Here is a 21,587-nt window from a genome sequence, read left to right as displayed (position 1 = left end):
AAATAAAAACATATATTAACTATTAACTAAATTTTACTGATAGTACTAGTGTCACTTATTCAGTGTGCACAACCTCCCGTTTTTGTGGTTGATTTTTGAATGTGCTTTAAATTTACATACCTAAACATACTCCAATCAACTGCTTCCGGCGTATAGAGTTTACACAGTAGCATATGGAGAGGTTCATGTTTTAATGCATCCCAAATTTCACTTCAGCCTCCAGATGTGAGTAATTAAAGTTATGAAAAGATGCCGAAAACTTTAAAAATCACCTCTAAAGACTGTGTCACTGAGTTTCGCAAGGACAAATTTCACATTGATGGTAATGTGCTATTCTGTACTGTATGCAGCAAGGCTGTAGATTACATTTGGAGGAAAACAGTTGAAGAACACATGGAAAACACTAAACATAAACTGACTGAAAAGAAACAAAAACATGAGACTGAGACAGCAGGGCCATCAATAACAGTAAAGAAACAATGCAATGTGACTGGATCATTCCAGCGTTCTTGTGCATTAAAAAACACACACAATTTTCTGAAAATCTAGAATATAGACATAGAAGTATTTAGAATATGTAAGCAATACAAATTGCAATTCTGTTTATTTATTTAGTGTAATAATTGATGGCACTGGAGGCTTCGAACTTGCTTAAAAGTTGTAAATATATCAATAAAACATTGTGTTTAATGGATACCTATATATATTGTGGCTAGGGAAATTGAAGTTCAACATTTCATTTTAATTGTGGAAAAAGGTGGATTTTTATGGGTTTTTTTATTGGAGAAATGTTGGGTTTTTTTAAATCACGGAAAACTAGGATCTCTGCTAATTATCCTCTGTTCAAAGGCCTATATGAAATCAGTAGGTCTCACTTCTGTTCATAAGGGCCAAATGCTCACATAACAAAATGCTCACTTCCATTACAATCAAGACTCTTACCTCTAGATATAATCCCTCCAGGCCAAGCAGGTGGAAAAGCATGGAGAAACTTGCACAGCCAGTCCTTATACTGTGGTAGTTTCCTGGATAAGGATTTCAGTCTCTAATGCCTTCAGCAGTCTGGCATCTTTCCTGCATGCCAAAAGTATTTAAAACTATAGTAATGCAAGAAAGTATTATTCATATACATACAGTCTTTTGTACTAAAATATCTTAGACTTTGTGTATGCATGACTTTCTTACCTGCCCTGTAACATAGTCCACGCACCTTATGTAGAGTGAATACTCGTCTTCAGGTATGACTTTTTATTGACTACTGAATGAACAATAAGACAGCATAAAGTACAGCATTGCACAACTGACCAGATATGTGAATGGTTTTTTCATCCTCCTTGGAAACATTACGTCATGGCTGAAGTTAGGATATAGGACTTGATGCACCATTTCTGTTTTCTGGATGGCAAATCACAAGTCTACAATATGATGACCTAACTCAAGTGATATGGGTGCAAGCATAAAAAAGTGCATGAAGTATTATTTTTGGGTGGAAATTAAGTGAGAATACAAAATGGTTAGCGTGATTTCATTTTTTTTTTTTAAAAAGGCTGTGAAGACATTTTGGGAAGGCGGAACCCAGCTGAGGATATTATTCTACTCCTTGACTGAATAACTAAAATGGTTGTTTTGCCCTTTGACTAAATTTTAACCCTGAGCAAATGTACTATTTCACCCATTGCCCTCTCATTAAATGGCAGACTTCCAAAACACTCATTTATCGTTTTTTTCCCACCCGCCCCTTACAACTTGGAACAGTGCAGCTCATGCCAGGAAAATATGCCTCCTGGCTTAAAAAGGTTTATTTGTTGGTATATTTTACTCTAGCAATTTGTTTTATTAGCCTCTTTCATTTTCCCAATTGAACATTATGATGACATCACTGATCTTACTCCTGTTAGCTGCCTTTATTATTATTATCCTCTTAATTTTAGAACGCTCTTTAAATCTTCTGATCCCTTTGTATCTTCTCTCCATGCAAATTAATACTTATTTCTATTTCACAGTAACTGTGTGTTTCATCCGATGAAGTGAGCTGTAGCTCACGAAAGCTTATGCTCTAATAAATTTGTTAGTCTCTAAGGTGCCACAAGTACTCCTTTTCTTTTTGTGTTTTTCATCTTTCCTTAATATGGTGATCATGCTCTCTGCATAGGCATATAATTATATGGTACTAGCAAAATGTTTGCTATAAAGGATTGCTTACAGTGTGCTCTGGTGAAACAGGGAGACCGCATTTTAGCCTTAGAATGGAGTAAATTAGGAACCACTTATAAATACAAAAGCAATGCCATGTAAGTGCTACAGCTGTTGGTCTAAGTTTGGATGAAGCCCTGAAATGCAGTTTAGTGGAAGTTCCAGGTCAGAACTGACATTACCTGTTGAGTCAGCATGTTCACAGACCCTTACATGTTCGTTATGTTCCTTTCTTGTAGTGTCTGGAGGCAGCAGTCAGGGGTTAGTGATTTTTCATAGGACTCACCTTTTGATTTCTTGTTGCGAAGTTTTTGCCTTTGCCAAGGCTTAACCAGCCTCAAATTCATAAGCTGTGAAATGGATTATAAACCTGACGCATTTTGAAATGTTGACCTGAGACAAGCACTTATGGAGCTGATATGTTAAGAATACATGATTTATTCTCTTGTACTCTTACAAGATGATGGTGGTTTCTTTCAACTTATACAGTATACAGGCACACCATTTAAAATATAACTCAGGTGTGACTGTTAGCACTTTTTCCACACATATAGTCAGCAAATAATTTTTATACAGTATTTTCCTGTTTTTTTAGTTCAGCCTTCAGTTCTTGGGAGTGGTGTTCAGACAACTTCTTCATTTAATACAATGTGGAAGACAAATTCATTAGGAGTGGAAAATATAAGCAGACAGAGATCTTCATCAGATCCACCAGCTATTCATCCCCCTGTGCCGCCATTGCGTGTAACATCTACAAGTATGTTTTCACTTTCCCCTGTTTTTCTCTTCTGCTACATCTAATCATGGTTGGTCTTATTTTTCCATTTTCTCAACTCATGCTTCCTCTTTTGGCAACTGTAGTTTTGGCCTGTTGTCCCCCCTCCAGCGATTCGTATGAATAGTCTCCTCCAATGGATCAGTGGGGATTGGTTGCTGTAGTGTGGTTTACCAGGGAATTCCTTCTATTATCGGTGTCTAAGGGATTTCTCAATTTTTTTATGTAGGATTTTAATTTTATTTCTCTTTAATATTAATGAGTTGTATAACAGAAGTGTTACACAAAGGCAGTACCTATAATGTGTTACCTGCATGATGTTCTTAATTTTTGCTAGCTTTAGGAATACAAATGACAACTGGAAAACTTAGGTCTGAGGGTGTAATACTCTGCCATGCTGTGATTGAACTGACCTGAAGAGAAAAATGCAGTGTTGTAGATGTGTCAGCCCCTGTATATTAGAGAGACAGGGTGGGTAAGGCAATATCTTTTATTGGATCAGCTTCTGTTGGTGAGAGAGACCAACTTTCAAGCTCAGCCAGAGCTGAAGAAGAGCTTGTCTCTCTCACCAACAGAAGCTGGTCCAAAGATATTACATCACCCATCTTGTCTCTCTGACGAGGAAGGTTTTTAATTACCTACCTAATTCTAAACATTTCTTCTAAAGTCATGTTATGGTTAATGTCCAGTCAAGGAGAAATTCCTCTTTATAGAACTTCTCACAAAATATTACTCAACAAAATTTCCATAAAACATTAACTCTAAAGCTCTGATTCAGCAAAGCATTTAAGCATATGTTTAAATCCATCACTAGCTAGCAAAGCACATTTAAGACTCAGTGACTTCAGTGAGGCTTAAGCACATCCTTTGCATGTGCTTAATTGGTTAGCTGAATTGGGGCCTAAGTGGGGCTTGACAAAGAAAAATCCAGAACTAAAACATTTATTGGGATCACCAAAGACCAAAAGTTTTGAGAAAAGACTGGGGCACTGACAGTGTTTGCCTTCTGTTCGCTTTAAACGAGCGTTTTTCAAACTTTTTGAAGTTAGGTCCTCCCCACCCCCCTTGAGTTACAATTTTTGGTTCCCCCCCCTCCCCTCCCGTCCCATCCCAGACATAAAAATACATATGCAAGGGTGGATGGCCCACTGAGGTGAGTCGGGGATGGAGATGGTGCTCCCTCCCTCATCATGTGCGCTCCCTCTCCCCCCGATGTTTTCATTTTCATTTTGGTGCAGAGGGAGGATTTTTACCATTAGTAAACTATAATTATAATTAGTAAAGCATTTTTCTTCCCCTTGAAAACAAATCATGTAACATAGAAATTGTGAATGAGATTCTAAGAATAATACATTCAGTAAAAGTTTAATTCCATTGCATTCTCTCTGCCTTTTTTATAGATATCCTCTTTCCAGCACCACCACCTCCAGTTGCAAAGACAGCCAGTATTATAGAAGCTTTAAACCAGCAGTCAAAACAACCACCAGCTGTTCCGCAATCTAAACCTATACCACCTCCTCTGCCTCCACAACCTCCTAGTAGAATCTCTCAAAAGAAGCCTGCTACTGGGTAATAGATGATATTTTTCATATTGAATTCATAAAACACTTCAGCCTATTTAATGATCTTAGATTTTAAAGGAATTGCACTTGTATGTACCATGAAAGCTATAAAACAGGCAGACCCATCTTTTGCCAATGACAGCAGGCACTTAATGCCATTCACTGTCTTATAGGATACATAAAATGAGAAGAAATATTTATGGAACAGATAGCAAGAATGTCAGCATCAAGACTGAAACAGTGTAGGAATTCTAATTACCAAGACTTATTCAACTCATATGACAGACTTGATATTTACATAATGGTTAGTCTTGGTGGCAGTTGGAAGCAACAAGGTTCCAGTTGGTTCTAATTCTGATGCTATAATAATAAAAAAAAGAGATAACATTAGGGGAGCTATTGCAATTTGTTGCCCAAGAACTTTAAAAGTAACATTAGAGGAAACCTCAGAACTTATGAAAGGACAATAACCTCATTTACAAAAATTACAGCAAAATATGTATTGCTCTTTTGCACTATGTTTATTTATCAAATGGGATCGGAATGGGCTAGTTGCTTATTTGCAAATAGGTAGGTAAAGTAGCTTTCACAACAATATACGTAGTTGCATTTCTACCAACACATTAAAGCCCTGGTAAGAGTTATACGTTACCTACCCTTTGAAAATAGTTTAAACGTATTGTATTAGATATCTGCACACTTGAAAGTTCTGGTTTATTTTCTAAATAGATGAATCTTAATATTCTTCTGAACAGGATTGATAAATCTTCTGGTATAACTAACAAAGGGCAGCCTAGAGGACCAGGATCTCTGCAACAGTCTGGTAATTATAATATAAAGAGGCCTCATGATTTAAAAGCTACATTTATTTTTGAATTATTTGTAAACCTACTGTTAAAACTTCTAAGATCACTGTAACTGAAATAGGTTAGAGTTGGGAGAAAGTGTTTTTTTTTAGTTTGGTGCTGCTGTTCGTATTTGACAACACTAGCTGGGGGGACACTCAGGAAAGTAAAATCAGCTGAAGTTATGATGTCAACTTGCATAGGCTAAAGCATGTTAACCCCTGAGTAGATGCTCTCACATAAGAGTAAAGTAGCCTTAGTTTGCAGTAACTTAATCCTCCTCCAAGGAAGAGGATTTTTACTGTTTCCCTTTTAAAGTCATTTAGCCTCTGATACTGGGAGCTGCCGTGCATGAACAGATCTCTGGGTCCTATTGATGTAAGTCAGGCTCTACTGGGGTGGGTCCCTCCACGGTACCTTGCAGAATCAAGGCTTTTGTCAGTTTCCCCGATTGTATGTTAATAATATGCCCCAAAGTTTGCATGATTTTCTCTGTGTGGTAATCATAGAATTTCTCGCTTCTCAATTTCCCTTTCTATCATTTTTATAAATCTATACGTCCGTGCATTGGTTTTCACTATGACTACTCTGTACTTGTCCTAGACCTCTCTGCAGAGCTAAGGAAAGTTCTATGATGGCCTTCTACTCTCTATTCATGTGTCTCACAGAAGGCCATAGGAGTTCTTCTCTTGGCCCTGTGTTGAGGTCTGGAGTCTGGTCCCTGGTCACATAAAGGGATGCAGCATCTGATTAAAGCTTGCAACCAGTGAAGTGAACACTTTTTAGTGTGTTGGCTTTTTTTTCCGGTGTAGAAGAGTTATAACAAGATGACAATCTGAAATGAATGATGTACTTGAAAACTGTTATCTTGTCGTGTCCGTCCCCCCTGTGTGTCACCGCTGCCACCCCACCCACCCATGCACCCTCCCTTATTCTTCTCTTCTCCAGGTTTGTTTAGTCTGGAGAAGAGAAGACTGAAGGGGGGACATGATAACTGTTTTCAAGTACATAAAGGTTGTTACAAGGAGGGTGAAAAATTGTTCTTGTTAACCTCTGAGGATAGGACAAGAAGCAATGGGCTTCAATTGCAGCAAGGGAGGTTTAGGCTGGACATTAGGAAAAATTTCCTAACTTCCAGCGTAGTTAAACACTGGAACAAATTGCCTCAGAAGGCTGTGAAATCTGCGTCATTGGATGTTTTTAAGAACGGGTGAGACAAACACCTGTCAGGAATGGTTTAGTTGTCACGTAGTCCTGTCTTGAGTGCAGGGGACTGAATTAGCTGACCTATTGAGGTCCCTTCAAGTCCTATAACTCAATGTAAGGAAATGGAGAAGCATCTAGCTCAGCCCGATTATCTCTTTCCCCTGTCTTAGGGTTTTCTCTAGTTTCCATCATGGGAGTATTGTAGCTCTTAAACAACTGTCTTCAACACCAGGGAGCTGTTCGTGGTTGGGAAGAGTAGAAAGACAGTCAGTTTAGGAATTTAGGGAGAACCACCAGGAGTAGAAAACCTGAAGGAAAAAGTATAATTTGCATACTGCAGTAACAAGAATGAACTGGTTTTAAGTGTATAGCTATCATCATATATTCATAACGTACTTTTTTAAAACATGTCCCCACTTTAAATTGTTTTACTTACTTTTAACAAAAGGAGAATCCTCCTCTGTATCTGAGGCTTCTGTAACACAAACTGGTCCTACAGCAAGCACATCAGCACAGATCCAACCACCAGCACCAATGCCAAGGAAGTCACAAATGGTAAGTAGGAAAAAGATCTAGGTGAGTCTTTTAAAAAAATAATTTAAAAAATTGCTTTTGACAGTGTGATGATAGTTTGGTGTAACAGTTCTTTCCCGCCCCCTCCCAAGTATTTTGTCAAAAAACAAGGTGTAAAACTGAACCATGAATAAGACTAGGCCATTGTATTTTATTAAGCACTCATACATTTTGTAATAAAGACTTCTAAAATACCCTGCATTTCCTGAAATTGTACAGGAATGAGTGCATAACCACAGACACAGAAGTAGAAATTATTTGCCAGTATCTGACACATGATGCGTGCAAAATCTATAAAGCACAGTGAACTGATAACTTAAACGTTGGTGAGCCTGAGAATTGAACAGCAGTATCACTGTTATCACATACAAGTTCTTAATCCTCAATAAAGTAGATAGTGAAGTAAGCAACATCAAAAAATGGGTGCTGCATTTATTTTTACATTGGCAAGCAGATTAATAACATCTGACATAGGTTGGTCAAATGGTACTATTTTGCAGCCCTGGAACATTTGATTTTAACATATGTATTAGTGTTGATTTATTTTATTCATATATTAGGATGGGTATGAAAAGGGTGGTACTTCCCTCTGCAGATTAGCTGAGCTACTGTCATAACTGTATATCTATTGATCTTTACTTACAAAGTGTTACATCACCTTATTTAACCCACCCAAACTCAGTTACAGTATATCTCTTCAAAGGTAAGTAAATTACTATACAGAAGATCCCCACTCTTGAGTCCTTATTCATGTGTGTGACTGGGTCTGGAATTCTCCATTGTTGAAGTTTTGACCTATTAATCTATTTCATCAGTATGTGCTGTATAATTGTCACCAACAGTTTCCACTGTCGGTATATTCTCTAAATAGACAGACTGCATTGCTAGAGATATTATCATCAGCAAAGGTTTTCTTTCTTCATTCTTTCTGTTTCTCAGGTTTGCCTAATACTAATGCTGTAGTAAGGTGCAGGGTATAAGAATAGAAAAAGTTGAAGGTTTCTTTTTTGCTGAGTAAGAAAACCATGAAGAAGCCATAATGATTTGGTGGTTTTGCTTCATCAGTATCCTCATTTGAATAATTTGGAATCATTTAGTAAAAGATGTCTTGTTATACCTTCCATTATATCCGCAACACCTACTACCCTGACTGTACCTTTCACAAAGCAGTACTTCTAGCTGAGCTAAAAAATATTGGGGCTCCAAGGGGGAAGTAAATGGAAACATTTACATTTAGATCTGTGTCTCATTTAATTCTGTTGAAACTTAGGCCATGTCTACACTAGCACTTATATCGACAAAAGTTGTGTCCCTTGGGGAAAAACACACCTTAACCGACATAAGTTTTGCTGGCATAAGCGCTCATGTGCACAGTGCCGTCAGTGGGAGATGCTTTCCCACTGACATAGTTACCACCACTCATTGAGCTGTTTTTATTATGTCAATAGAGATCTCTCCCATGGCATAATGCGGCTACCCAAGTGCTCTTACAGCGGCACTGTATCTATACAGCTGTGCTGCTGTAAGCTTGTAAGTGTAGACATGGCCTTAGTTGTGGAGACAACGTGGTCCATTGGATAGGACACTGGGCTGGGAGTCAGGAGACCTGGGCTGTTCCTAATTTTGGCTACTGTCCTGCTGTGTGACCTTGGCAAGCTGCATCCTCTCTCTGTGCCTGTCTTTCCCCTGCCACCCTTTGTCAGTCTTGTCTGTTTAGATTGTGAGCTCTCCAGGCAAGGGATGTTTCTCACCCTGTGCATGTGTGTGCACAGCACACCTGACAAAAGGGAACCCTGCTCTCTGGTAGGGCCCCTAGGCCCTCCTGTAATACAAACAACTAACAGCAATAATAAGTTAAAAATATATGTAATTTATTTTAATCAGACTTAGAGAGGAGTTTTAGGGTGGGATCTGTATCTTTCTGTCTCTGGCAAGCATGCAGGCCTGCTGCAATAATAGAGACCTCTGGTATTTTTCACATACCGCAATTTGTAATGTCCCTCTTCTCTTTCCATCCCTTCTGTCTGACAAATTAGCAATACCTAGCTGTGAGATAGTGTTGCCCATCAGAGGGTCTCAAAGCACTTTACAAAGAAGGTCAGTATCATTAGCCCCACTTTGCAGATGGGGAAGCTGAGGTACAGAGAAGTGACTTGCCCAAGGTCACCCAACAGGCCAATAGCAGAGCCAGGAATAGAATGTGTGAGTCTCTGGACACACAGCCTATTGCTCTGTTCACTAGGCCACACTGTCTCTCTGAATATATAATATTGGATATTTTGGACTTTTCTGGGTAATTTGAGATGGAATAACTGTCCTATTGGTTTCATTCTCCTAATCTTTGCTCTGTTGAGCTGCTGGACCATAACAACATGCCTGTGAGGTGTACGTATGGTTCAGGTGTGAAACCACTGGTGCCATTAATTCAACATTCTTTTGTCATGTTCAAACAGCTGATTACCCTGGGCTTTCCATGTAAAATAAGGTTGTTGCAGTCCTCTATCTTGTTCCTTCCTTGTTATGTTATAAAACATAATTACTTTCAATATAAATTAATTTATTTAGCCAAGTAGGTACTAGGGAACAATCTGTTTTGCACCCAGGGTTTCTTTTTAATTGTACATATCTGAATAAAATATCAGAATTTCCAGATAACTTCAGCAAAGTGAAGTTTGCATACCTGGGGAAGCTGGCAGGGTATTTCTCTGATGATCCAGGACAGAGTGGAAAGGGAAAACTGGGCAATAGAAAGGGAGCCCAGAGAAAGGAGTGATTTTGCTAACATGCTTTAAGCTAAGTTGATTGAGCTAAAAGTACCTTAATTGAAGCATTAGCGAGATCAGTTTAGCTAAAGCACTTTTCCTAAATCGCTCCATCCACCTTTGCTCCCAAGCCTTCTCTGCTGTGTGTCCTCCCTGCCAAAAGATCATGGAGACCAGCCAGCAGGTAGGGCACATGCTTGGGGCACCTCTCCTGATTAGATAATCAAGCTTCTAGAGTACACGCAAATAGCCAAAGATTTCTATGTCCTATAACTTTCTGATTTTGGGTAGAAAGCTTTTTTTTTTTTTTTTTTTTTAAACTGTTTTTTCTACATGTGTTTTATACACTTAAAAGTATACTTTAGGTATATGAACTTTTTCCTGAAGTTTCTTAGTTTGCCAGGAATGGGGATCTGTTATATTCTACTTACCTTCTAGAGAAAAGAAAATACCTATAATTGCTGTTCTCTGAAGGTAGTAATTATATTGCTGGTAGTGCATATATGCACCCATTCATCCTCTTTACTGAGATGGAGGATAATTGTATTTATGACTAATTTGGCTGGGAAAGAACAGACAGAGTGATATGGCTAGATTCATTGTAGAAATGCTGCTCATTGAGTGAGGCGTGACCGTGAAATTTTACACCTGACAGAATTCTGCGCCCCTGGGATGCAGAATTCATATGGCCCACATATTTCTGTGCCCCCACACAGAAAAACGCAAAAGAAATCTGCGGGGGGAGACATGTGTCTCTTCCCCGGCAGTCCAGGCAGCATGTCTGTTCCAGTGTGCCTGGAGCAGCCTCAGAGATGCAAATCACTGTGGGTGGGGGAAGGGCGGGGTGGGAGGGGGCTGGCATGTTTGCCTGAGGGGGAGACGTTCATTACCTTCAGGGGGCGGGGCTGGCCAACAAGTGAGAGAGATTCTGTCCCTCTCGCTTGATACTGCGGCTGGAGGAGCCTGGAGGAAGGTAGGTCTTTTTCTTATGCAGGGGGAACGCTCTGTCCCTGAGGGAGAAATGTAGCAGCCTGCCGGCCTGGTAAAATGTCTATAACTACTTGAGAATTGAAAAAACACTTAATTAAATATTAGTATCACATTACTGAAAATTGTTTCTTTTTAAGTTAAAGAAAATAGCTTTTGTAAAGCAAACAAACAAAAAACACCCCATTTTGTTAATGCTGCTGATTGATGGTTAATTGATCTCATTCTCTGAGGCAGAAATGAAGCAGCCTGTCTGCCAAGTAACATTGTTAATGATCCTATTGTTAGTTAACTGTTCCCATTCTCAGTCAATTCCCTGAGGAACATAAAAGCTGTAAAAGTTTTAAGGCCCCTACATTGCCAGAGTGATGTAAAGCCTTATAAATGACAGTAAGGAAATCAGCTATGTGCTTTCTCACTTTTTTTCTATACCAAAGTGGCACAAGGGGGTTAGATTTTTAGTTACCCATTTTAAAAAAAACAAAAACTTTGAGGGCAAATAGAACATTTACCAAGCAGTCAATAAAATGTCAGGACAATCAGAACCAAGCACTTCCCAAAATACCCAGCCAGATCCAGGACAATGATTAGCAAAACTGTATGACTTTCATGTGTGCAATTTAAAATGACATTCTACTAAGGTTGTCGATTAATCGCAGTTAACTAATGCGATTAACTCAAAAAAAATTAATCGTGATTAATCGCTGTTTTAATTGCACTGTTAAACAATAGAATGCCAATTGAAATGTATTAATATTTTTGGATGTTTTTCTACTTTTTCAAATATATTGATTTCAGTTACAACACAGAATATAAAGTGTACACTTCTCACTTTATATTATTATTTTTTTTACAAATATTTCCACTGTAAAAATGATAAACAAAAGAAATTGTATTTTTCAGGTCACCTCATACAAGTACTGTAGTGCAATCTCTTTATCGTGAAAGTGCAACTTTACAAATGTAGATTTTAAAAAAAAATTTTTTTTACATAACTGAACTCAAAAACAAAACGATGCAAAACTTTAGAGCCTGCAAGTCCACTCAGTCCTACTTCTTGTTTGTCGTAGCAATTGGCTGCACAAGTTTGTTTACATTTATGGAAGATAATGCTGCCCACTTTTTATTTACAATGTCACCAGAAAGTGAGAAAACACATTTGCATGGGAGTTCTGTAGCCAGCATTGCAAGGTATTTACGTGTCAGATCTGCTAAACATTCACACTTTTTGAATACCGTTTTTTGTAAATAATTCTACATTGTAAGTTCAACTTTCATGATAAAGAGATTTCACTACAGTACCTGTATTAGGTGAACTGAAAAATACTGTTGTTTTTTTTTACAGTGCAAATATTGGTAATTGAAAACAATATATTTTAAAATGTAAAAAACATCCAAAAATAAATGGTATTCTGTTATTAACAGTGCAATTAATTGCACGATTAATCGTGATTAAATTTTTTAATCGTTTGACAGCCCTACATTCCCCCTCCCCCCTTTTTGTTTTTTGGCTGTTTGGTGTTCTGTAATGTAATCATTTATAACTGGAAATGCTGGGTATTAATTACCAAGTATTTGTAACTTAACATACATGTGTTTAGGAAATGCTGAATAGTTATTGTGACTTTTTTTCTTTATTGTAGTTTAAATAACTTACCAAAACAATTGAAACTGGTGTGTTTTATGGCATTATTTTGACAAATAAAATTTACAGAATTTTGCATAATTTTTAAATTTTTGGTGTAGAATCCCCCCAGGAGTATGAAATGGATCACAGGCGGGTACCCATTGGCTTTCACCCTGTCAGCTGGGAGTGCAGCAAAATACATATGTCTCTGGAATGTAAGGAGAGCTTGGGAGAGGTAGGGGGGACTGCAGCCTGCTCCCTCCCTCCCTCTCCTCCTCATATTACTATCTCCCTGCTTCTTCCCCTCCCATCAAGCACTCAATCCCAGAGCTCTCCATCACCTGCTAGGAGCTCAGTTCCAAGTCAGGAAAGTGGTGCTTTGCCGATGAGGAAAAGCACTTTCCACAGAAAAACTCCACTGCAAAGCAGCACTGGTGCTCCCTTCCCAGCTCCAAAGCCCTGATAAACCATCCCATGAGCCACATCCCACAGTCCTCAGACCATTGTGATTATGGTTGTTTACAGTGTTGTTGTTGACAACTTCATTTTAAGTGACAGGTTTCAGAGTAACAGCCGTGTTAGTCTGTATTCGCAAAAAGAAAAGGAGTACTTGTGGCACCTTAGAGACTAACCAATTTATTTGAGCATAAGCTTTCGTGAGCTACAGCTCCGATGAAGTGAGCTGTAGCTCACGAAAGCTTATGCTCAAATAAATTGGTTAGTCTCTAAGGTGCCACAAGTACTTCTTTTCTTTTTTCATTTTAAGTGGTGTCTTGTGTCAACCCCATATGCTTAACAATCTGTCCCAACTTGTATTTAGCTCAGACACTTTGGTTACCTTCCCCAGACCAGAATAAAAGCTCTGTGCAGATCAAAAGCTTGTTCCTTCCACCAGCAGAAGTCGAACCAGTAAAAGTTACTACCTCACCCACCTTGTCTCCCTCTGTGGTTATGGTGGCATGCAAGGGACTTCTCAGACATTTTGTGGGTCATGATCCAAAAAGAGTGAGACCTGGTCTAGTGGGATGAGCAAGGAAGTGAAGTCAGGCTGTGTCCAGTCTTTTCTTTCTGGCAGTGCCAGAGTCACTGTAAAGGGCGGGACTTTAACGTTGGGTTTGATTGCCCCATGTGACGCATGGCTAGAAAGAGTTAAACATCCTGCAAAATAAATAACCCGCAAAAGACATGTGGGGAGATAATGTTTGTGTTTTTTGTGTATTTACATATGTATGAGTAGGGGAATGTAATCAACAGTCCCTGTCTATGCTGTATTCTGATAATTCGGAGATCAAAAGAACAGCCTAACCTTTAAATGAATTGTAAACACGGGATATCTCGGTATTCATCTCTCTTTGAAATGTACTGTGAATAGTGGAGGAACAAGCAAATGGCCTTATGTTAATTCGTATAGCTAAGTACTGGCGATGGACCTCCTTCAAAGTCATCCTAATTACCTTTTGTTCCACGAGGAAGTCCCGACTTGTCAAAGAGGACATGAAATTGTATAAAAGATCCTTGGGACCTGATTCTGTCATCTCAGATCTGCTTAAGCTTCATCAGGGCTAAGTTTGAGTCACAAGACTGAGGTCCCAGTTATGCTGGTACGCCCTGAATATGAAATTTGGATGTTGGACTATGACCAATGAACTGAATGCTAAAGGAACTCTTTTGCAACTACAAAGCTCACCATCTCTGCTGTGAATCTGAACCTCAGTGGATTGAACTCCTGTCTGTATATATATTGATCTTTTAACCATACTCTCTCTCTTGTTTTTTAATAAATTTTAGTTTAGTTAGTAAGAATTGGCTGTAATGTGTACTTGGGTAAGATGTGAAACATTCATTAACCTGAGAGGTAATGTGTCTGATCCTTTGGGATTGGTAGAACCTTTTCTTTTATATGGTGAAATGAGATTTTCAGAAATCATCATATTTTACGTGGGTACCTGGAAGGAGGCCTGAGGCTGGATCACTTTAGGGGAACTGCGTTGTTTGAACTTCTGAGTAACCAGTAAGCTGTTTTATGCTGGCTTGATAAATCTAAGTATTGGAATATCCACCAGCTTTTAGGGGTTTGGCTGCCCCATTCTTTGCAGTTCACCCTAATTGAGTGACCACAGCTGGCTCCCCACAAGGACCCCGGTCACACCCCAGAATACAAATGTCCTTGCCTCTTGGGAGGTTGGAGAGTTAGTTTTCATGTTTATACAATGCTTTGAATATATAAAGAATTAATTAAGCTCTGCTGCTAAGTATCACTAATGTGTAAGAGTGTGCCACCTGATGGTGAGATTGCATAATGGCTCTGAACTGCATTGTGGAGTATTAACCCAGGCCTAGGAAAGAGTATATGTAATGCAAGGGGTTATCTGAGCTGCTTCTTGCAAAGGGTAACAATTAACGGTAACTTAGTTTTTCTCTCTGAATGAATATAGTTCCCAGTCTGTGTTGCTTATCTTTTAGACAGACAAGATTGGTGAGGTAATATCTTCTATTGAACCAGCTTCTGTTGGTGAGAGAGACAAGCTTTTGAGCCAGACAGAGCTCTTCTTCAGGTCTAAGAGACCTGAAGAAGAACTCTGTGTGGCTCGAAAGCTGCGTATGTCACCAACAGAAGCTGGTGCAATAAAATATACTACCTCACACACTTTGTCTCTCTAATATCCTGGCACCAACATGGCTACAACTGCATTGCTTATCTTTTGCCATGTTTCATTTCTTGTACATATATATTTTTGTATTGCAGTCAAAAACTAAACCCAAGAGAGTAAAAGCCATTTACAACTGTGTAGCAGATAATCCAGATGAACTAACCTTTTCAGAGGGAGATATCATTGTGGTAGATGGGGAGGAAGATCAGGAGTGGTGGGTGAGTATTTTCACTTACGCATCTTGAATTCAAAGTATGCCCACACTTTCAAAGTACATTAGTGACAGAAAATGCAAGTATACCATAGAGCTGGTAGGAATTGAAATACCCGCAGCTCTACCCAGACTGACTGATGGAGTGAAGAATCCCCTAGAGAAGTTGGCATATAGTTTTCCATCTTTTGGCTGGCCAGCTGCTTGTTGCCTATCTTGTGAGATCTAGTTTTACAGACTTCTCGCTTGGATGAATTACACTGCTCCCTCCCCACATGACCCGCACACACACATACACCACTTCTTCTGTCATCCCCTCCCTCTGCCTCCAGATCTACCGATCTGATTGAGAGGAAAAGGTCTAGGGCTAAGACAACAGCTCGTAAAAAGTTCTCTGTATTTTTAAAGAATGGAAGAGGGTGTCTTTTTTCATAGCGATCTGTTTGCATTTTTCGGACATGGATTGCCTATGCTTTAGCCAACATGGTGCATGGCCAATTTGATCCTACAGGGGTTTCTTGATCCTCCCTGTCACTTTGACCTAAGAGGACAGTGTTATGGAGTATTTTATAAGGTGCCATGAAAGGCTGTCTCTGAAAAGTACCATCAGTTGATGTAACATCTTTCATGTGTATAAAATCTGTACTTGATATACATGCATATGAAAGATTATATAACCTACCCACCTGTCCTTTTTAGAATGAATGTAACCTGGAGGACTCCCTCTGTCCTTTACAGGCATTCAAATCTGAGTTTTCTTTACCTGTATTATCTAATGGACTTTTCTGAATATCTCACTATTCTCCACTATCCCCTTTTTATTCTGGGATGCTGTTTCCATACAGTCTTGAACTAATTTTCTTCTCATAAAGAGTCACTATTAGTACACTAATCCTCTGGCTGGGCACATGACCTCTTCACAGGCTACAAGTAGTACGTCAGTGTAAATTATTGAAAGACCTATTTGTTCGTGTATATCTCTCACTAAACACAAGTGCACTACATCACCTACAAGGCTCTGGAGGCTGTTCAAACACATCTCCAGTGTGGCATCATTCTCCCCTATAACCAGGTTTGTAATGCACTATTCTTTGTTAGGTCCTGTTAATCACAAAAGTATGTTTAACAATGATTATGAAAAACAATTCTTCCATTAGTTAGTGAGATGAAAGAACATGTGTAAACAAATGTATATGTACTTCTCATTTCTCCTCATGTCCGGTGGGGAACAACCTCTTTTCTTCTGGTGGCAAGTAAATGCATGCTAGGCCTGACTCTGGAGGATCCTGTATCTTTAAATAAATAAATAAATCTAGGGCAAATTCCACCCCAACTTAGTTTTTAGCCTCCCTCACAGACCAAAAACTCTGGATGACTCTGCTTCAGTTTGAGAATGTGTGATGTGAGGGGGAGGTGCGGTTTAGGATCTGGCTAATCCTAGGGAGTGTTGGAGCTATTTGGAAATCTGCTAATTCATTATTTTCTAAAAGATGTGAAGGAGAGAGCAAGTGGTACTCTGCTACACCTTGTGCTTCGGATCCCAGGGGTATGTCTACACTACAATTAAAGAACCCTGGCTGGCCTTTGTCAGCTGACTTGGGTTTGCAGGACTCAGGTTAAGGGACTGTTTATTTGCAGCGTAGACATTTGGGTTCAGGTTGGAGCCATCTGCTACCCTTTCCTCAAAAGTCTGTACCGAAATTAAACAGCCCCTTAATGCTCTGGGTTGCTTTTATTCCTCTGAGTGACTAACATCAGTAAGGTTAGGAGAACTTGCGCTGTTCACTTCCACCACTGAGAGCTGCAGTTAAAATAACTCCATCCATTTTTGGATTTCCTCTCAAAACTAGTGCTTATATTTCCTATCAGCTAGAAAACTATCTTAGCTATGTATTTTCCAGAATCTGCTGAGCTAAGTCAGTTTTTTTTTTTTAAATAGGACAGTTACCCATGAAAGCATTCACCTTACTTCTGTTTATATTGTTAGATGTCAAAATCTCCATAGCAAAACTGATAGTAATGCTTTGTATGCTCAAAAAGCCTCATGTAAGACCAAAATGCAGTTTTTATGAATGCTCAATCCTTCCTTACACCTTTCTGATTGTCTGAGGAAGAGCTAGTCTACTGAATATATGGAGAGCAGAGGCCTCTCACGTTCCCAAAAACACTCCCTGCAGCATGGGGGCACCACATTCAGTAGAAGGGTGCTAATTTTCAAGAACAGGCTATTTCTTTCTGATTCTTCACCTGTTTGTTTCTCACAAGTTCTCCCAGTGAGGCACTTCAGGTGCATAGGAGAGTGACAATGACTCTCTAGTCTGGTGATTAAGGCACTCACTTAGTTGGTGGGAGACCCTCATTGAAGTCCTTGCTCCAATTACTGTTTATTTATACACAGTGGAACAGTTTAAACAGGACAGACTGAAAAACACTCTCACCAGAATATCCTATAAACTAGCCTTGTGGCTAGGGTCTCCAGCAATTTGGGAGACCCCTGTTCAAATAACTGCCCCACATCATGCAGAGGGGTAATTGAACCTCGGTCTCCCGCATTCTGGGTGGGTGCCCTAACCGCTAGGCTCAGGGTTATAATGGAGAGCAGGGGTCAGCAACCTTTGGCACCTGGCACGTCAGAGTAAAGCCGCTGGCGGGCTGGGCCAGTTTGTTTATCTGGAGCGTCCGCAGGCATGGAGCCCCGCAGCGCCCGCTGGCCACAGTTCTCTGTTCCCGGCCAATGAGAGCTGTGGGGAGCAGTGGCTAGCATGTCCCTCGGCCGAAGGTTGCTGACCCCTGATGGAGAGTGTGTTGCCCCCTCCACTCAGTGTCTTGTGAATCTAGGCCTTTGCTCTTGTAAAAATGCCTGAAATCAAAATGAAATAATTTGAGTCAGGTTCAAACTAAACATTGTGTTTGGACTCAGCTTGAAAGTTTTCTAACTTCTGATTTGCTGAAAAATGTCATTTTCAGTTCAGCCTGAGATTTTTGATTTTTCAGAATTGCCAGCAATCAAAAAACTATCCATTATTCACCCATCTCTAAGTGTATGTTTGTATAGTGTCTAATACAGTGGTGACACCATCCAGATTTGGGAACCTTACACACTTACCTGAAAAACTGTGATTAAAATTTTCCTGTCTCAGGGCAGCAAACCCATTTGTACTATTTCTTTTCTTTCCTTTATTCAAAATAAAATGGAAGGCTCCAGAACTGAGGGATATAGTGGTTTGTCCTGATCTATATATAGGGTCCTCCAGAACACGGCAGTCATCAGCATTCACCTTCCACTAGAAAATAGGTTCTTCCTGCTAGTGTAAGTGCTTAAACTGGGGAAGAGAGGAACATGACTATTCCTAGTGAGTAACTTTGATGTGAATACTATAAAGCCCTTTTGAGACTTGTTTTTATTAACTTGAGAAAACCTATTGCATGTCTTTTCCAGATTGGCCACATTGATGGGGAACCTAATCGTAAAGGAGCTTTCCCAGTATCATTTGTGCACTTTATTGTTGACTAAATTGCTACTGACCAATGGAGAAATTTCTAATTTCCAGCTGTTGTAGAAATCTGTTTTGCTTTGTTCCAGCCAGAACATTTCCTGAGTCCTATGTACTTTAGCTGACCTATCATTTGCCACAGTTCTCACTTTGGAATTTAAACAGATTTTTTTTCTGTGTAACACTTCATCAATAATTAGTTTAAAAATATCATTCCAATTATATTATCTTTTTCAAGGTGAAGTGAAAAGCATTAAAAAATCCAGGAGTCAAACTATGTGAATGTGCCCATTAAAATATTACAAATAACTTACAATAAATGAGTTGAAAATTCAGGTCTCTTCTTTCAACCTGGCATAGTTAAGGATTCTATGTCCCCAGAGTCAAGGAAATCCCGAACATTTAGAAAAAGGCAGCAAATTCTGCTAGCTCCCTCTGTTGTTTTAAGTTTTAGAGCCCAATCCTACAAGCAGAGTACTTCTGAATTGCAAGTATTCAGCACTTTGCAATATCAGGTTCTAACCAAGGACATCAACACTTGCAGCAGAAGAAATCTTGACCTCTGAACTTGGGTGCCTTGACAGGTAAAGCTAAAAAGCTTTTCAGTTCACCACTGAAGGAGACTTCTTTCTTTCAAATTTAACTTAGATATTTGCTTAAAGCTGTCTGAAATTGGTTAGCTAATCTTCTGTGTTTGAGACTTTCTTTTATGCTACATGTATATGTCACTTGTTTTGAAATGTCATTCTGTATGTTACATCCATTTTCAGTCATATTTAATGTGACTACTGCTAGTTAATTAAACCTCCTAGCAATATTACCGAGTTACTAAATTAACTCAAGGATATGAAAACTGCACTTCCTGAAGTTTACTTAAAACTCTGTAAAGATGATGGATTGCAGAGCATTTCTTAAAACTGTTTCCTTATGGTGTTCAGACTTTTTGTATTCTTGAATTTTCTTGATCACAGTGACATGTTCATACACAAAGAATATCTGTAGTGGAACATTTAAATTACTGGATAAGGATAAATATCTGAAAACTCACAAGTATGCATCAGTTATGTCCTATTTCATACAAATTTTTTTAAAAGTGTGCCACTACCTTGCAAATAATTAAATATTAGTTTGCTAACTCACTCTGTATTTATATAATATACCCACACCTATGGTAGCTACACTGTTAAACTTGTTTACTATTTTGTGAACAAAAGACTAGACCATTCATAATTCCCAGTTGATTGATGGAATACTACAAAACATCAATAGAGATATAACGCCATTTTGATGTTTGTATATTGTGATATCGTACTGGTTCTTTTGTTTATGCTACAGAAAAAAACTGATAGCATAGGATTAGAAATCAATGTCTAGGTCACATTGGCTTTGATCACATGTTTTGTGACGATTGTATCTCTAGATTTATCAAGAGAACTTTGAATTTCTCACAAATGGTGTCTGTTGGCCTCAGTGTTGTAACAGGAATGAAAAAGGCCGATGCAATGTTTATATTGAGAAAAATTATGTGGCATTAATTCTGGAACAGTAAAGCTGTTGATCTCACCTTTCTTAGAATGGTACAATTGATAGACAACCTGTCATTTCTTCAAGAAGCTGTTGCTGCATTATAAATGGAACAAACTGGAATGTTTCAGGATACTTTGTTGTAAGTTTTGAAGCTAATTAGTCTGCATTTTCAAAGTTCCCAGTAAAATATATGTGATATTAGTAATAGTTTAGCACTACAGTTTTATTCACTTACTGATCTGTTCAGTTTGTTTTTTGAGACACTATTTTGTATGTTTCTATTCCTGGTAGAGTTTAGACAGTAAATGGGCATATTATTTTGCACAGTTCACTTCTATGTACAGTATTTTTAAACACAGAATCTTGTAGCATCTATAACAGCCTGCAATCAGTCTTGATTATCTGGCATCAATTACATCATATATAAACACTGATGCAAATTTAACTTCAGCTACACTAGAAAGTGTGCAAACTTTCAAAACTTAATCATGTTAATGGGTACATTTGATGGGAAACAAGTAATTTTTCAGAATACAAATTAATGGCACTGTGGTGCTGGTAACTAAGATCTTACTGTCCGATGAAGAAATTTGCCCCAGGTTTTAACAGTATGCTCTCTCAATATTTGCTCCTCTGGGAGAAGAAAATTGCAGAAGAGATTCTGAACAGACTGTAGATATATATTTATAATTAAAAAGTTACTTACTTTTAGCTCCAAGATTTTGGCATGTTTCATGCCATTTTTCATCAAAGCTGACTTCAAGAGATCATGATTCAAAAATCTTACTAGGCAGATTAGTAGGTTGCTGTTAATTGTTTTTAAAAGGAGCAGTTGACATTTAAAATGCAGCTTAGAATGGCATTTGAGATGTATAATATTCAATTCAGTTGTTTGATTTTGTTTGGTTGCAGAGCAACTGTATATATTGTATAACCTAAATCAACTCTTATTTTCGATGTCCTGGATGCAGTGATTTATAATTAGAGCATGATTAATAAATTTACTCTCGTTAACCAGTCAAATGACTGGAAAAATAAAACTACTTTTAAAATCAGCGGACTATTTTCCTTACTTGATTTTGTGCAATTTAAGGAATGTGTGTTTCAAAAATTTAAAAGATTGCAGCTCCAGAATTGTTTGCTCATTTGAGGTTTCTTTGTATAGTAACTCCTC

General features: G+C 38.6%; 1 protein-coding gene across 5 annotated transcripts in view; it reads left to right on the top strand.

The window, feature by feature from the left end:
• ASAP2 (ArfGAP with SH3 domain, ankyrin repeat and PH domain 2) overlaps positions 1 to 21,468 on the top strand; it is a 164,733-nt gene extending 143,265 nt beyond the window's left edge. For 3 of the 5 annotated variants that reach the window (XM_037894095.2, XM_037894094.2, XM_043542275.1), the window contains 6 exons: positions 2,789 to 2,950; positions 4,369 to 4,537; positions 5,286 to 5,353; positions 7,030 to 7,136; positions 15,277 to 15,399; positions 18,832 to 21,468. In XM_037894095.2, the coding sequence (XP_037750023.1) occupies positions 2,789 to 2,950; positions 4,369 to 4,537; positions 5,286 to 5,353; positions 7,030 to 7,136; positions 15,277 to 15,399; positions 18,832 to 18,906 (704 nt within the window). In that variant the 3' untranslated portion in view covers positions 18,907 to 21,468. The remainder of the gene's footprint in view (positions 1 to 2,788; positions 2,951 to 4,368; positions 4,538 to 5,285; positions 5,354 to 7,029; positions 7,137 to 15,276; positions 15,400 to 18,831) is intronic. The other 2 variants (XM_037894097.2, XM_037894096.2) reach the window with 1 other exon arrangement.
• The last annotated feature ends 119 nt before the right edge of the window (positions 21,469 to 21,587 follow it).

Source organism: Chelonia mydas, chromosome 3 (assembly GCF_015237465.2).
Source record: "Chelonia mydas isolate rCheMyd1 chromosome 3, rCheMyd1.pri.v2, whole genome shotgun sequence".
NCBI lineage: Eukaryota > Metazoa > Chordata > Testudines > Cheloniidae > Chelonia > Chelonia mydas.
The sequence above is the reverse complement of the archived record's forward strand: the minus strand, read 5'-3'. Positions and strand labels throughout refer to the sequence as shown.